Genomic DNA, 17,503 nt, shown 5'->3' with positions numbered 1-17,503 from the left:
GGAAGATAATTCAACAGTTTTTTACAGAAGTAAACATACTTTTATCATATGATCCAACAACAGCACTCCTTGGTATTTACACAAATGAATTGAAAACTTATGTCCATACAAAAAAACTGCACACGAAATTTTTTTTTTTTTTTTGAGATGGAGTCTAGCTCTGTTGCCCATGCTGGAGTGCAGTGGCACAATCTTGGCTCACTGTAACCTCCGCCTCCTGGGTTCATGCATTTCTCCTGCCTCAGCCTCCCAGGTAGCTGGGATTACAGACGTGTACCACCATGCCCAGCTAATGTTTGTATTTTTAGTAGAGACGGGGTTTCACCATGTTAGGCTGGTCTCAAACTCCTGACCTCAAGTGATCCACCCACCTCGGCCTCCCAAATTGCTGGGATTACAGGTGTGAGCCACTGCACCCAGCCAGTGAATGTTTTATAGCAGCTTTCTTCATATTTCCCAAAACTTGGAAGCAACCAAGATGTCCTTCAATAGGTGAATGGAAAAACTGTGCTACATACATACAATGGAATATTGCTTAGTGCTATAAAGAAAGGAGCTATCAAGTCATGAAAACACATGGTGGGACCTTAAGTACATACTGATAAATGAAAGCAACAATTCTGAAAAGGCTACATACTGTATGATTCCAACTGTATGACATTTGAAAAAGACAAAACTGTGGAGGCAATAAAAAAATCAGTGGTTGCTAGTGGCTGGGGGATGATGGTGGAAGGGAATGATAAACCACAGCCTGTGAGTCAAATCTGGCCCACTATTTTTGTATGGCCTCAAACAGCTGAGAATGTTTTTATATTTTTAGATGGTTAGTTTAAAAAAATGTTTCATGATACATTAAAATTATATGAAATTAAAATTTCAGTGCCTGTAAATAAAGTTTTATTGCAGCAAAGCCATGCTTGTTCACTTTTGTATTATCTGTGGCTGCTTCTGCAATACAGCAGTAGCATTGAGTAATTTGACAGAGGCTATGTGGCCTGCAAAACCTAAAATATTTATTGTTTGGTTCTTTATACAGAAAGTTTGCTGATTCTTGCTCAAATAGACACCTCAAGAAGGGCACATGTGTAGTGTTCCCTGAGTCCTGACGTGTTCAAAATCAGACCTTTATAGCTTGGCTGGAAATAATATCCTTAGTTTGCATTTTCTTTACTTAAAAATACTACTCTGCTATTGTTTCATATGTTGTTACTGAGAAGTCTAATGCCAGTCTGATTTTCTTGTCATTATGATATCTCATCTTTTGCCTGAATACCCTCAGGACTTTTATTTATTTATTTATTTATTTATTTATTTATTTATTTATTTTTGAGACGGAGTCTTGCTTTGTTACCCAGGCTGGAGTGCAGTGGCGCGATCTCGGCTCACTGCAAGCTCCGCCTTCTGGGTTCACGCCATTCTCCTGCCTCAGCCTCCTGAGTAGCTGGGACTACAGGCGCCCACCACCATGCCCGGCTAATTTTTTTTGTATTTTTAGTAGAGTTGGGGTTTCACCGTGTTAGCCAGGATGGTCTTGATCTCCTGACCTCGTGATCCGCCTGCCTCGGCCTCCCAAAGTGCTGGAATTACAGGCGTGGGCCTCTGCGCCTGGCCACCCTCAGGACTTTTATCTTTAAAGTCAAATAGTTTTACTGGGATATATTTTGGAGTTGATTAGTCACTCAAGAATTCATGGGCCCTTTTAGTGTACAGATTCAGGTGTTCTTTTATTTCTAGAAAGTTTTCTTAGTTTATAGTCTTACTTTTAATTTGTTTTTACATTTTAATTAATTCGATTATTTTTTTAACCGAGATGAGGTTTCACTGTGTTGCCCAGGTTGGTCTCAAACTTCTGGGCTAAAACAGCCCTCCTGCCTCGGCCTCCCAAGGTGTAGGATTACAGGCATGAGCCACTGTGCCTGGTCTGTGGTTTTAAATGTTAGCTGTGTTCCATTGTTTTGATTTTCTTCTTCAGTGACTCCAGTTATAGTGGCTTTCTTATGCCTGTCCACCATTTCAATGACTTTCTCTCTTATCCTACTTTTTACTTCATCTCATTTTTATTCTCTTGTATTCCTGCTTTGCTTCAATGTTATTCATTAACTTTTCATTTGAGTCTATATTTTGGACACTTTGTAATGTAAAATTCATTTCTGGCATGATTTTCTCATCTTCTTGTATTTTTTTTTCCTGAGTTCAATTAAGTCTCATTTATTCCTGCTTTTTTGTCCATTTCTGTTTTTAGTTTTTGTATTACTTACTACAGGTGCATGCCACCACACCTGGCTAATTTTTAAATTTTCTGTAGAAATGGGATCTTGCTGTATTATTGCTCAGGCTGATCTCAAATTCTTGGCCTTTAGTGATCCTCCCGCTTCAACCTCCCAAAGCGTTGGGATTACAGGCATGAGCCACTGTGCCTGGCCAGTTTTTCTATTTCTGATAAAAGGTGTTTTAATCTGATTCAAGTCATAATCACCAAATTCTTCTTTGACTCTATGTAATTGAGTTTGGAGCATTGTGTTATAGTTTTCTTTAGCTTTGTGATTGGGTTTTGGCTCTTATTTGCATTTTTGCAGCTCCCCCTTTTAATTTTTACATGTTTATGTGAATATGGGCTGCTTTTTCTGTTCGTTCTCATTTCATGCTCAAGGGTTACAAGTGCTCCCTTCTGTCAGTTCTTCCATTCTCTGTGTAATTTCTTTTTTTGTTGATGATATTAGTGGTGGTGATGTGAAGGGAGGGTTTGGCATGTCTTGTTTCTCTCTCCTTTCTATAGAATTTTCCCTTATATCCCTTTTTCCTTCATTGCCACATCTTTAGGGGTTTCCACTCTGTAAAAATGTATCTGATTTTCTTCCAAAAGTACTGCTTCTCTGAGGTTGCCACCTCTGGTTCTGCTCACTTTCCTTGTGAATCAAGTCCCAACTCATGTTCAGGTTTCATCCCTTAGCATTGGGCTTTCTCTTTTGGGGGTGATTTTTTTCTGTGTTGCAGTGTTTCTTCTAAGTCCTCTGCACCTCTGCACTTCTTCATGGAGTCTTTTAAGCTCCCTTCTCTTGCCATCTGCACCCACAGGCTTGAAGGGATAGGCAATGGGAATTCTTTTGGAGTACGTCATATGAACATTGTGGTATTTTTTTTGTTGTTCTCCTAGTAAATGCTGAAAGTATGGATAATGTGTGGTTTTAGTGTTCTCCTTATTCTTTTTATGTTTTGGAGGAAGTTTTGGGGAAGATTCAAAAGCAGGTTGTTGCCATCATCCTCTACCTGAGGTAGTATATTTTGGATAATTTTTTTTCAGCAACACTGAAAGGATAAAGTTTATAAATAAGTTTTAGTTGCTATGGGACATTAGTGTAAATTAAAATACTTTATACATTTCTTAAGTACTATGTAATCATCATAATGAATTTTTTAAGTTTGTTTAATTAAAAAAATCTTATCAGGCTGGGCATGGTGGCTTATGCCTGTAATCCCAGCACTTTGGCAGGCTGAGGCGGGTGGATCACTTGAGGTCGGGAGTTTGAGACCAGCCTGACCAACATAGAGAAACCCCGTCTCTACTAAAAATACAAAATTAGCCAGGCGTGGTGGTGCATGCCTGTAGTCCCAGCTACTTGGGAGGCTAAGGCAGGAGAATCGCTTGAACCCGGGAGGCGGAGGTTGCGGTGAGCCAAGATCGCACCATTGCACTCCAGCCTGGACAACAAGAGCGAAACTCCATCTCAAAAAAAAAAACAAAACTTATCACTCAAAAATTCTAGGTGTTGTATAGATTATTTTCGCACACTTCGCAATCTGTTCTTCTCCATTAGTCAAAATTTAAACAACTGTTATTTAAAAATTAGTTATGTTTCAAAAGCTTATCAATTTTGGCAGTTCATTTTTGTTATGATGAAGTATTCAGAATTTGGAAGTTTTTGGTTTGTTGGTTTGTTTTTTAGGTAACTAATCAAAAAATGGTTTTTGTTACATCCAGTTAATATTACATTGAACTCAATTAAGCTTGGAGTATTGGTGAGCATTTATTATTTGAGTCATCTTTATCATTCTTCATGCTTAGTAAAATGTTTGAAATCAAGACAAACTCATTTTTCCTTTATCAGATGCATACTTCTACTGGAGGAGGGTTCTGTGACTGTGGAGACACAGAGGCATGGAAAACTGGCCCTTTCTGTGTAAATCATGAACCTGGAAGAGCAGGTACTATAAAAGAGGTAAGAATGCTATTTTGTTAAAAATTGTTAACTATTTTAAGTTTGCTGAGATTAGATAAGAATAAATGTTATGTGTATAGATTCCAGTTAGAACCCTGAGATTTTTATTCTCATATTTAAGTGTAAGGAGGTTTTTTTTTCCAGCTCCAAAGAAGTTAAGGATTTGATAATGTCTCTAAAGAGAGAATGAATTTACAATGAAAAGATGAATTCAGAATATGTTTTGTTAAGCAATCAACTTGATACATAAGAGTACACAGGTCGGGCGCTATGGCTCACGCCTGTAATCCCAGCACTTTGGGAGGCTGAGACGGGCAGATCACCTGAGGTCAGGAGTTTGAGACCAGCCTGGCCAACATGATGAAACCCTGTCTCTACTAAAAATACAAAAATTAGCCAGGTGTGGTGGCACACACCTGTAATCCCAGCTACTCAGGGGGACTGAGACATGAGAATCACTTGAACCTGGGAGGTGGAGGTTGCAGTGAGCCAAGATCATGCCACTGCACTCCATCCTGGGCGACAGAGTGAGACTCTGTCTCAAAAAGGAAAATAGTACACAACATATAAGCCTCAATGAACAAAAGGAAGTAATTATTAATAGATAAGAGTAGCATATAGTGAATTAGAAGAGTAGAGCTGATATATAGATTCAGTAATTGCTTTTCTTAAATAAAATGTCAATTAGATTAAATGGATACATCCCCGTCAAGGAAATAAAGAAGTCTGAGCAAGCCCAGATATAGACAATTAGAAATGAGAATAGGGAAATAACCATAGAATCACAGATACAGAAGGAATCACGAGGATTATAAAGTACTCTTTTAATGATTTTGTGCAATTACACTTGAAAATGGATTATCTTATCAGATAGTATAGAGGGCAATATTTTTATTAGAAAGCAGAGAGAAAACTTGGTCAGTTACATTGAAGAAATTCAGAAAATTGTCACAAGAAAGTACTTGCCCCAGAATGCCGTGTTCAGAAGTTTTACAGATGAATTATTTCACAACTTCAAGGAATAAATAGTTTTTGTGCTCTTTAAACTGTTGTGGATATCCCTAAAGCAGCAAACACCTGTAGGACACATATGTTGATCTTTTAAGTACCATTCCGCTCTTACAGCAATAACACTTGTTGTCAGAAATACCTGGTTCCTGGTCTGGGTCAGGGAAAGTATAAGGCAAGCTCATGCAAAAGAACGCAGGGCCCAGCTTGAAATGGTTCACATTGACCTTACTTGGATAATTGAAGCATCAAAAGAAAAAACAATAAATAACCAATATAATTGATTGAATCACATTGAATATATAAAAATCCGTGAGTTCCTAATGAAACCTAAATGAGAGCTAGATGAAGTAAAACCTGTTTCTCACAATGACAAGTAGCTGTACTATCAATTTCTTACTATTAAAATTGGTAAAGGGAATGAAGTAAGCACTTATCCTGCCTTTTCAATAAGAATTGTATTTCATGGTAACCAAGTATCGCTAGTTCATTAGGAAAAGCTTTTCTTTCTAGAGAAATGCCAGCTAATAGACAAGGAATGATAGAACTAGAAAAATCAACATTTTGTCAACCATAAGGAAACGTTTGATTCAGACAAGGATGCTAAAATTCTTAAGACTTAGGTTGATGAGGAACAGTATTTACATTTACATACTTCTAAATTATTGATTATTTGCTAGTCATAAGGGAAAAAAACTGAAACTTTACAATGGAGTTATACTGTTATCACCTAAAATCAGTCATTAATATTAACGTTATCATTAACAATGAAGTGATACGGCATAATAAGCTTTTTTTTTGTTTTTTTGTTTTGAGACAGAGTCGCCCAGGCTGGAGTGCAGTGGTGTGATCTCGGCTCATTGTAACCTCCACCTCCTGGGTTCAAGCAGTTCTCATGTCTCAGCTTCCAGAGTAGCTGGGATTATAGGTGTACGCCACCATATCCGGCTAATTTTATATTTTTAGTAGAGATGGGGTTTCATCATGTTGGCCAGGCTGATTCGAACTCCTGGATTCAAGTGATTCACCTGCCTCGGCCTCCCAAAGTGCTGGGATTATAGGTGTGAGCCACCACGCCCAGCCAGCATAATAAGCTTTTCATATGATACACAATGAAGTACATAGTTTTAACATTTGAAAACCAATCAATGTAATACACCGTATAAATATAATAAAAACCACATTATCATCTCAGTAGATGTAGCAAAAACATTTGACAAAATCTAGTACCCTTTCATGATAAAAATATTTCAACAAACTTAGAAGGGAACTTCCTCAACCTGATAAAGGACATCTATGGGAAACTCACAGTTAATATCATAGTTAATGCTGAAACAGTGGATGTTTTCCCCCTGAAGTCAGAAACAAGACAAGGATGTCTGCTTTTGCTATATCTGTTCAATATTGTATTGGAGGTTCTACCAAGGAATTTAGGGAAGAAAAGTAGTAAAAGGCATCCACGTTGGAAAGGGAGAAGTAAAACTAGCTCTCTTTGCAGAGGACATGATTTTATAGACACCAGTCTGTCTTACCAATTACAACCATAAAATATACACATCTTCGGCCATAAAATACACACAACTGGTGGCTCACGCCTGTAATCCCAGCACTTTGGGAGACTCAGGCAGGAGGCTTATTTGAGACCAGGAGTTAGAGACCAACCTGGGCAGCAGTGATTTTTGTATATGAAAAATCCTAAAGAATCCATAAAGAGTCATTTTTTATTCTATTTATATGGTGTATTACATTGATTGATTTTTAGATGTTAAAACTATGTACTTCATTTTATATCGTATGAGAAGCTTATTATGGTGGCTGAGTGCAGTGGCTCATGCCTGTAATCCCAGCACTTTGGGAGGCTGAAGTGGGTGGATCACTTGAGGCCAGGAGACCCCATCTCTACAAAAATTTAAAAATTAGCTAGGTGTGGTAGCACATGCCTGTAGTCCTAGTTACTCAGGAAGCTGAGGTGGGAGGGGAATACAAGTAATTTTTGTAACATTATCTTGTATCCTGCAATCTTGCTGATCTTTTTACATTATTTTTTACATCTTGGCCAATACTTGTTGTTTTCTGCATTTTTTGTTATGGCCACCTAGGTAGTTGTGAAGTGGTATCTCATTGTGATATGGGTTTGCATTACCTAGTGGCTTATGATATGGAGCATTCAAATGGATTTTATAACTCATTGGCTTGAACAAGCTTTTTATTAATGTTTTGTAATGAAAAGAACATTGCTTTTTTGTGGGAGTCAAAAGACCCAGATTTTAGTCATGTTTCTGCTATTTGTAAGCTCTGTGATCTTAGATGGGTTCCTTATCTTTTTTTTTTTTATGGTTAAGCACATGACATTAATTTATCATCTTAACTGTTTTTAACAATATAGTTCAGTAGTGTAGATATAGAGTTCAGTAGTAGTAAGTATATTCACACTGTTGTGTAACAGATCTTAAGAACTTTTTCATTTTGTGGCACTGAAACTCTATACCCACTAAACAACCTTCTGCCTACCGCCAGCCTTTGGCAACCACTTTTCTATCTTCTGCTTCTATGATTATGACTACTTTAGATACTTCATATGAGCAGAATCGTATAGTATTTGTCCCTCTGTGACTGGCTGGGTTCCGTTTCTTTTCAATGTCATTAATACCTGTTCTGCCTTAGAGAGAGCCATGAGGATCTGGGGAAACAAGTTGTGAGAAAAGTCTTTGTAAGCTATAAGGGATAAACAGTTGTTATGTGATATCATCATAATTAGCTACTCAGAAAGGCAGGTAGGAACATTCATAAGAGAGTATATCACTAATGGGGAGACTCCATGGTTCTGCCTCCTTTCTGTCATCAGTAACACCAACTTGGCCACAAGGGGTTAAGCTTAACTGATCTAAATATATAGCAACCCTCTTGAGCTCAACTTGAATTCATTCCTGGACGATGTTGTAATGAATTCAGCAAAGTGATTATTTTAACTTAACATTACCTTCCTTATCCATTTATTTGTATACAATCTTGACTAGTATGTTTTTCTCGGCTTTTTTATAGAATTCACGCTGTCCGTTGAATGAAGAGGTAATTGCCCAAGCCAGGAAAATATTTCCTTCAGTGATAAAATACGTCGTAGAAATGACTATATGGGAAGAGGAAAAAGAACTGCCTCCTGAACTCCAGATAAGGTGGGGAAAACTGTCAAATGGAACAAGTTTTAGTGATGGTTATTTGTATTGCAAAATGTGTGTTTGATAATTGTTTTTGTTATTTACTGCCTAATTATCATTATGAAAAATTCTTAGTGACTTATCTCTTGGGAATATTTCAAAATGTCTGTTTGTATGAGATACTTTGCTAGGCACCATCCAGCATCTAAGCCAAAAGAGTAGTCTATCAGGAGCTTTGAATTTTAGGAAAAAAAAAAAGTCAACATTTTTGGGGTCTTGTTCTAAATGATTTATAAGGACCTAGCAGCCTCTCATCCCACTAGGTAAGTAAATTGCCCAGTTTGATCCTGGCCTGGACTAATGTCCAGTTTCCTCAGGAGGTTCGTTAACAAAGATAGGGACTTTGGAACAGTGTATCTCCATTTAGCCCAGGTTTTTAGCTCTTGTCCTGATCAAGAAAAGTTGGATGGGAATGAGGAAATGGCCCTTTCTCGTGTGCCTTGGTGGTATCTGGGATTATTGAAATTATAGGGATGTAGCTTTTTTTTTTTTTTTTTTTTAGCTAGAACTCAGCAATTTCTGGTAGCCATAAGTCTTTCAGTGACAGTAATATTTGCTCTTAATTTACAAATGCAAAGAGGAATTCTGGACCTCATATGAAGATAACTTTGAGTTGTGTGAGAATTTTTCTACCTGTGTAATATTAGGATTTTCACAAAATTGCAGCCCAAATCTAAATAGTCATTCTCTGAGTTTACTGGCTATTTTCATTTGTTTTGTTTTAAAGGGAGAAAGAAGTTAAGAATTCTAATCAATAGAGACATTAAATGTACTATTTTGACTCTTATTAGGCTAAGAATCACTTGGGGAAATAAATGTCATGACAAACTGCATCCACAAATATGTTAATTTCCAACAGGTGTTAATGTCAGTTAAACCTTTTAAGTCACTTTATGTTGGTTAACATAATATGAGCCATCTGCCCGTAAAAAAATGAGGATTGCTTGAGTGTCATTTTGTATGTGGGTAGCACGGGTCTTTGGGTTCACACATCTGAGTTCTAGGCCCTCTCACTGCCTGTTGGCATTGTGACCATGACATATTGGCCTTTTAACCCCTTTAGGTCTCTGTTTTCTAAAACATAAGAGGGCTGAGAAAATATGCCCCTCAGAGTTTTGAGGATCAATTGAGTGTATTGTAAAAGTATATTATATATTGTTTAAAACTGGGAACATAGGCCGGGCACGGTGGCTCATGCCTGTAATCCCAGCACTTCGGGAGGCCGAGGCGGGTGGATCACGTGGTCAGGAGATCGAGACCATCCTGGCTAGCATGGTGAAACCCTGTCTCTACTAAAAATACAAAAATTAGCTGGGCATGGTGGCGGGCGCCTGTGGTCCCAGCTGCTTGGGAAGCTGAGGCACGAGAATGGCGTGAACCCAGGAGGCGGAGCTTGCAGTGAGCCGAGATTGCGCCACTGCACTCCAGCCTGGGCGACAGAGCAAGACCGTCTCAAAAAAAAAATACTGAACATATATGTAGCCCGTGGCAGCTGTTTTTACATATCTTGTGAGATCCTCATAACACTCTTGAATGTAGATATTATGTTCTTTTTGGAGATGAAAAAGCACTGTCATCTCAGCAAGATTAAAAGATTAGGTGACCTGTCTAAGGTCCTGTTGCCAAAATGGCAGTGCTGGCGCTTAAGTCTGTACTGTATACTTTTTAAAACTAACTTAAATGTACATTAATACCAGTATCACTTAAAATAGAAAGTAAAAACAAAAATAAATTCAATAAAAACCAAATGTTAATAAAATCTGTTTATTTATCATTGCTTGCTTCAAGGTTCTGAGCCTGAGGCCTGTCTCCTTTTGTCAGAATAGGAGATAAGCAAGAGTTAAGGATAGTATTAAAAACATACAGTCAGGCCGAGACAGGCGGATCACCTGAGGTCAGGAGTTCGAGACCAGCTTGGCCAACATGGTGAAACCCTGTCTCTACTAAAAATACAAAAATTAGCCAGGTGTGGTCGTGGGCACCTGTAATCCCAGCTACTCAGGAGGCTGAGACAGGAGAATCACTTAAACCCGGGAGACGGAGGTTGCAGTGAGCTAAGATTGCACCACTGTACTCCAGCCTGGGTGACAGAGTGAGATTCCATCTAAAACAAAACAAAACAAAAAAAACCCCAAAAACATACGGTCACTGAATTGAGACTTTTGAAAGTAATATGAAAAATTGGGGGAAAAACATGGAAAAGGAAACATTTTTGTCAGAGTTTTAAAAAGTGATGGCACTATACCACTTAAAATCAAATTCTGGGCTGGGCGTGGTGACTCATGCTTATAATCCTGGCACTTTGGGAGGTCGAAACAGGCGGATTGCTTGAGCTCAGGAGTTTGCAACCAGCCTGGAGAAAATGGCAAAGCATTTTTCTCCAGAAAAATGCTTTGTATTTTTTCTCTACAAAAAATACAAAAATTAGCTGGCTGTGGTGACACGTGCCTGCAGTCTCAGATACTTAGGAGGCTGAGGTGGGAGGATTACTTGAGCCTGGAAGGGAGTGGTTGCAGTGAGTCGAGGTTGTGTCACTGCACTCCAGCCTGGGTGACAGTAAGACCCTGTTTCAAAAAAAAAAAATCAAATTCTATATTTTATGGTGTTACTTTCCCACAGGTTGGAAATTACACAGATGTTATATATTAATTTTGTCTTTTTTTTTTTTTTTTTTTTTACTTTTCCTTTATTTGTTGTAGTATCCAAATATATATGTTTTTTTTTTCTAACAGAGAGAAAAATGAAAGATACTATTGTGTCCTTTTCAATGATGAACACCATTCATATGACCACGTCATATACAGCCTACAAAGAGCTCTTGACTGTGAGCTCGCAGAGGCCCAGTTGCATACCACTGCCATAGACAAAGAGGTTTGTGGTCTCCTTTTGAATTACGTTTCTGTTTTCTATCAGCTTCCTGGCAGCCAGGTGTTGACTGAGCCCTTGCTCAGTATTGTGCTAGGTCTGACCATCCTCTCCATTTATTCCTTACATCCTAGGTAAATTGGTTAGAACTTCAGTTTTGTGTGTGTACCATAATTTTAAATAACTATTTATAACTTTCATCTTTTATTTTAAATAATTAGAAAGTTACTGAATTTATTTGGCAAAGCGTAGGTAAGAATGTCATCTCAACTTTAGTCTGGTCCTATAATTATTTATTGAATATTTATTGAATTATTTATTGAATGAATGAATAGGTGTATGAATTATGAAAAGCTGATAATTTCTGAGGTCTTAACATGATTTATTTAAATTATTTTTAGAGTAATATTAATTCTATGGCTCAGTTTATTTAACATCCATCCAGAGCAAAATGGGTTCTTCAAGTAATATAAGTATATAAAAGGAATATTAACCTCATCCCTGCCCTTGGGTGCAGTATAATCTAGAGTAAGAAATAGCATGACATTAGTCATTTAATTTTTTCATTTTTAATGTACTTTTTAAAAACACATGGTTTAATATAGAATTAGAATAGGTGGTTAACTTTCTCTGTGTTTCGTATGTATAGCTTATGTGATCGCAAATTATTAATGAAAGAGCAAATGAAGTCAAAAAAACAAAAGGGTACGAACAGCTAATAATAGCTAACATTTACGAAGTATTTACATATGTCAAACATGGTATACTTTATATGTAATATCTCATTTAAGCCCTATAGCCATAAGTCAACTCTTTGAGATTGATACTCATATTATTATCTCTGTTTCATAAACCTGTGTTTATACCTGGAAAACTAAGAGGATCAATATCTTGGTAACCCATTCTGAGTACATAAGAATTCTGGTTAGAATGGCATTCCTCAAAGATTAATGTTCACATGAATAGATCTTATTAAAAATGCAGATTCTAGGGGCCAGGTGCTGTGGCTCATGCCTGTACTTCTAGCACTTTGGGAGGCGGAGGTAGGAGGATCGCTTGAGGCCAGGAGTTTGAGACCAGCCTGGCCAACATAGAGAGACTCTGTCTCTACAAAAAAACTAAAACAAAACAAAATGCAAATTCTGATTTGCTATGAGGTATGCAGTTCAGTTCTTCATTTCTAACAAGTTCCCATTCACAATTGCTACAGAGAGAAAAAATACCTAGAAATACAGCTAACAAGGGAAGTGAAGGACCTCTTCAAGGGGAACTACAAACCACTGCTCAACAGGACACGAACAAATGGGAAAAAACATTCCATCTTCATGGATGGGAAGAATCACCATTGTGAAAACGACCATACTGCCCAAAGTAATTTATAGGTTCAATGTTATTCCCATTAAACTACCATTAATGTTCTTCACAGAATTAGAAAAAACTATTTAAAAATTCAAATGGAACCAAAAAAGAGCCTAAATAGCCAATATAATCCTAAGCAAAAAGAACAAAGTTGGAGACATCATGCTACCCTACTTTATACTACTAGTCTGTAGTAACCAAAACAGCATGGTACTGGTACAAAAGCAGACACATAGACCAATGGAACATAATAGAGAACTCAGAAATAAGACCACACACCTAGAACCATCTGATTATTGACAAACATGGTAAAAACAAGCAATGGGGAAAGGATTCCCTATTCAATAAATGGTGCTAGGATAACTGGCTAGCCATATGCAGAAAGTTGAAACTGGACCCCTTCCCTATACCTTATACAAAAATTAACTCAAGATAGATTAAAGACTTAAATGTAAAACCCCAAACTATAAAACCCTAGAAAAAAATCTAGGCGGTACCATTCAGGACATAGGCATGGGCAAAGATTTCGTGACAAAAACACCAAAAGCAATTGCAACAAAAGCAAAAATTAGCAAATGGGATCTAATTAAACTAAACAGCTTCTGCATAGCAAAAGAAACTATCATCAGAGTGAACAACCTACAGAATAAGAACATTTTTGCAATTTGTCCATCTGATGAAGGTTTAGTACCCAGTCTACAAGGAACTTAAACAAATTTACAAGAAAAAAACCCAACAACCTCACCAAAAAGTAGGCAAAAGACATGAACAGACACTTCTCAAAAGAAGACATACATGCAGCCAGCAAACATGAAAAAGAGCTCAACATCATTGATCATTAGAGAAATGCAGCCATAAAAAGGAACAAGATTATGTCCTTTGCAGGGATGTGGATGGAGCTGGAAGCCGTTATCCTTAGCAAACGAATGCAGGAAAAGAAAAACAAACACTGCATAGTGTCATTTATAAGTGGAGCTGAATGATCAGAACACATGACCACTTGGTGGGGAACAACACACACTGGGGCCTGTCGGGGGTATGGGGGGAGAGAGAGTATCAGGAAGAATCACTAATGGATCCTGGGCTTAAATACCTAGGTGTTGGGTTGATCTCTGCAGCAGACCACCATGGCACACGTTGATCTATGTAACAAACCTGCACATCCTGCACTTGTACCCTGGAAATTAAAAGTTGGAGAAAAAGAGGAAAGGAAGAGAATAGGAAAGGAGAACCAATCAGAGGAAGAAAGAGAAAAGTGGGCAAAGAAAGAAAAGGCAAAAAGAATAGAGATAGGAAAAGAAGACAGAAAATAATAGAAGAAAAAGAAAGTGAAATGGGGTATTTAGCAAACATTTTTTAGTCCTTCAGAATGGTACCACATTTGATCAGATGTCAATACCTATATTACTATTGCTACATTGTAGTTATAGGTCATAGAAGGAACTTTAAAGGTTAATCAGGCTTATGATTTTCAACTACAGTACTAGTTGTACAAAGTAAAATCTACTTGGGATGTTAGATTTTCACAACAATTATTAAATATATATTTATACCGTGTCTCATTCAGAAAACGTTAGGTGGCTGTAATCACAAAGACCTTAAAAGACAATCTTTAAATATCCTTCTTAGGAGAAAAATGGAGCCTTTTGTTTTTGTCCTAGTAGGACCCTGTTTGATGATAAAGATGTAAGATAGGGCCGGGTGTGGTGGCTCATGCCTGTAATTCCAGCACTTTCGGAGGCTGAGGCGGGCGGATCACCTGAGGTCGGGAGACTAGTCTGGCCAACCTGGTGAAACCCCATCTCTACTAAAAATACAAAATTAGCCGGGCATAGTGGCACATGCCTGTAATCCCAGCTACTCAGGAGGCTGAGGCAGGAGAATTGTGTGAACCTGGGAGGTGGAGGTTGCAGTGAACTGAGATTGCACCACTGCACTCCACCCTGGGCAACAGAGCGAGATTCTGTCTCCAAAAAAAAAAGATGTAAGATAGGAAACAGTGAAAAACAAGTGAAATTGGCCATCCTTGTATTGAGAGCACAATATCCCTGGTCCTCTAACTTGTGCTTTTAGCACTTAGAAAGTTTGTTTCTCTGACTGCTTTGCTTGTTGGACAACTCTCATTCTTAGAAAAATTTTTTTCCTGTTTTCAGCCAAAATCTGCCTCCATGTGTTTTCAGACTAATTTCTTATAGAACAAACCAGAAAAGCTCTTCTTTTGCTTTCAGATGGCAACCCATCAAATAGTTTAAAAAAACTGTAATTTCTTATGTTTGCTTTCCTCTGTTTTCTTCAACTGTCCTATGATAATAACCTCATACCCATCAAGCTCTATTTCCTTCTCTCCACCTCTTCCCCCTGGTAAATAATAGTTTTTTAAGAAAAAAAGATTTTCTTAAAATGTGGTACTCTAAATGAGTTCCCTAAACATTTATTAAAGCACTTTGAGGAAATACCAAGATGAATCAGATTGAATCTACCTTCAAAGGATTATTCTCTGCTGTTCTTATGAGAGAAACAGGCCTTCAAAGGCCGGGCATGGTGGCCCATGCCTGTAATCCCACCACTTTGGGAGGCTGAGGTGGGCGGATCTCCTGAGGTTGGGAGTTTGAGACCAGCCTGACCAACATGGAGAAACCCCGTCTCTACTAGAAATACAAAATTAGCCGGGCGTGGTGGTGCATGCCTGTAAACCCAGCTACTTGGGAGGCTGAGGCAGGAGAATCACTTGAACCCAGGAGGTAGAGGTTGCAGTGAGCCGAGATCACACCACTGCATCCATTGCATCCAGCCTGGGCAACAATGAATGAAACTCCATCTCAAAAAATAATAATTAAAAAAAAAAAAAAAAAGAAACAGGCGTTCTGAAAAAATTTAAAGGTGTAATGGTGCGCTTTTTAAGTTCATATTTTTAAAAAATTAATTTTATTTTAAGAGACAGGGTCTCAGTATGTTGCCCACACTTGTCTTGGGCTCAGGTGATTCACCCACCTTGGCCTCCCAAAGTGCTGGGATTACAGGTATGAGCCACTGCACTTGGCTCCTGGGTCACATTTTTGCCATCTTATGTACAAGGTTAATATTGCAGATTATAAGAGAAAATCTTGGTAGATATCAAGATATATTATTGTGGTAGGATTACTGTGAGCTATCATGATTGTAGGACTCTGAAAAGACACATACCAGTAGGATAAACCGGTGTCCCAGGAGAAGAATCGGCTTGGGAAAGCGTGGGGCTGTGCTTTGTCGGTTTTCATGTGGAATGGAAAGATCTGTGTCTCCCAGTGTTTGCCCTATCTCTTCCTAGCCTTTATTCCTGTTACTGCTCTCCTCTGTAGTCAAAGTGGAGAAGGCCTGTAGCTACAGCTAATCTGTTTACTGATAGGTTGTCTTGTTTTGGGGTCCTAAGGCTCCATAAGGTGATGGTGATTGCAAGAAAAGCTTTTTAATAAATGATTATTCAAAAGGTAAAATAGGACATGAGATAATGTTGTACACCCAATTGAGGTGAAAAATGTACTCCTAGGCTAGAAGAAACTGTGTTGCAGTTAGTCTGTTTTACAAACCCTTAAAGATATACACTTGTAGTTCTGTGTTTTCAGCTACAGTATGAGGATAAAGGTAACCTATTAGAAATCACTTGGAAAGAATTTTTTTTTTCAGAGTAGACATGCCAGCCCAAGCCTAGGAAATCAGAATTGGGAGTATGGGGAAGAGAAGAGGAAAGAAATGCCCACGTATTTTGAAAACACTGCTTCCCTTCAGTTGATCTACTCCCACCCCCGTATTTTTTGGTCATTAAGAAAGGTTGTTTTTGTTGGATTCCTGTAGTCCCAGTTACTTAGGAGGCTGAGCCTGGGAGTTCAAGGCTGTAGTGAGCTTTGATCACACCACTGCCTTCCAGCCTGAACAACAGAGTGAGACCCCATCTCCATTTAGTCAATCAATAACATTTTTAATGGTGGTAAAATCTACATAACATAAAATTTACCATTTTAATCTTTTTCTAGGTGTACCGTATACTAGTGTTAACTATCTTGTCGTGCAACAGATCTCTAGAACTTTTCCATCTTGCAAAACTGAAACTATATCCATTGAACAATTCCCCCTTTTCCCCTCCCTCTATCCCCTGGCAACCACCAATTCTACTTTCTAAGAGCTTGACTATTTTAAATATCTCATACAAGTGAGATCATGCAGTATTTGTCTGTTTGTGACTGGTTTATTTCACTTAATATATACGTCCTCAAAGTTTATCCATATTTTATCAAGTATATGACATGTATATGGTATATGTGGTGTGTGTGTATATATATGTGTATATATGTACACATATATACATATATGTACAGTATTGTACTGTATACAGTATATATACACACACACCATATTTTGTTTGCCTGTTCATCTTGTCAGTGGACGCTTGGGTTGCTTCCACCTTCTGCTATTGTGGATAATGCTCTTATGAACATGGATACACAAAAGTCTGTTCAAGTCCTTGCTTTCAATTCTTTTGGGTACATGCCCACAAGTGGAATTGCTGGATCATATGGGAATTCTATTTCTAATTTCTTGAGGAATCACCATTTTGTTTTCTATAGCAGCTGCACCATTTTATGTATTCTCCAGCAATGCACAAGGGTTTCTCCACGTCCTTGTCATTACTTGTTATTATTATTATTTTTTTACAGCCAACTCATTTTTTTTCCCTAGGTTATTGGGGTGCAGGTGGTATTTGGTTACATAGCAAGTTCTTTAGTGGTGATTTGTGAGATTTTGATGCACCCATCACCGCAGCAGTATACACTGCATCCTATTTGTAGTCTTTTATCCCTCTTC

The 17,503-nt window shown here is 38.0% G+C and overlaps 1 protein-coding gene across 1 annotated transcript in view; it reads left to right on the top strand.

Moving 5' to 3' along the window:
• The window catches only part of UBR1 (ubiquitin protein ligase E3 component n-recognin 1), a 155,920-nt gene that overhangs the window by 25,924 nt on the left and 112,493 nt on the right, over positions 1 to 17,503 (top strand). Inside the window, exons 5-7 of the mRNA XM_024232699.3 lie at positions 4,107 to 4,217; positions 8,268 to 8,398; positions 11,173 to 11,311. Coding sequence (XP_024088467.2) covers positions 4,107 to 4,217; positions 8,268 to 8,398; positions 11,173 to 11,311 — 381 coding nt within the window. The remainder of the gene's footprint in view (positions 1 to 4,106; positions 4,218 to 8,267; positions 8,399 to 11,172; positions 11,312 to 17,503) is intronic.

This window comes from Pongo abelii, chromosome 16, assembly GCF_028885655.2.
Source record: "Pongo abelii isolate AG06213 chromosome 16, NHGRI_mPonAbe1-v2.0_pri, whole genome shotgun sequence".
In the NCBI taxonomy this organism is placed as follows: domain Eukaryota; kingdom Metazoa; phylum Chordata; class Mammalia; order Primates; family Hominidae; genus Pongo; species Pongo abelii.
Note: the sequence above shows the minus strand (reverse complement) of the source record. Positions and strands in the feature narration are given on the sequence as shown.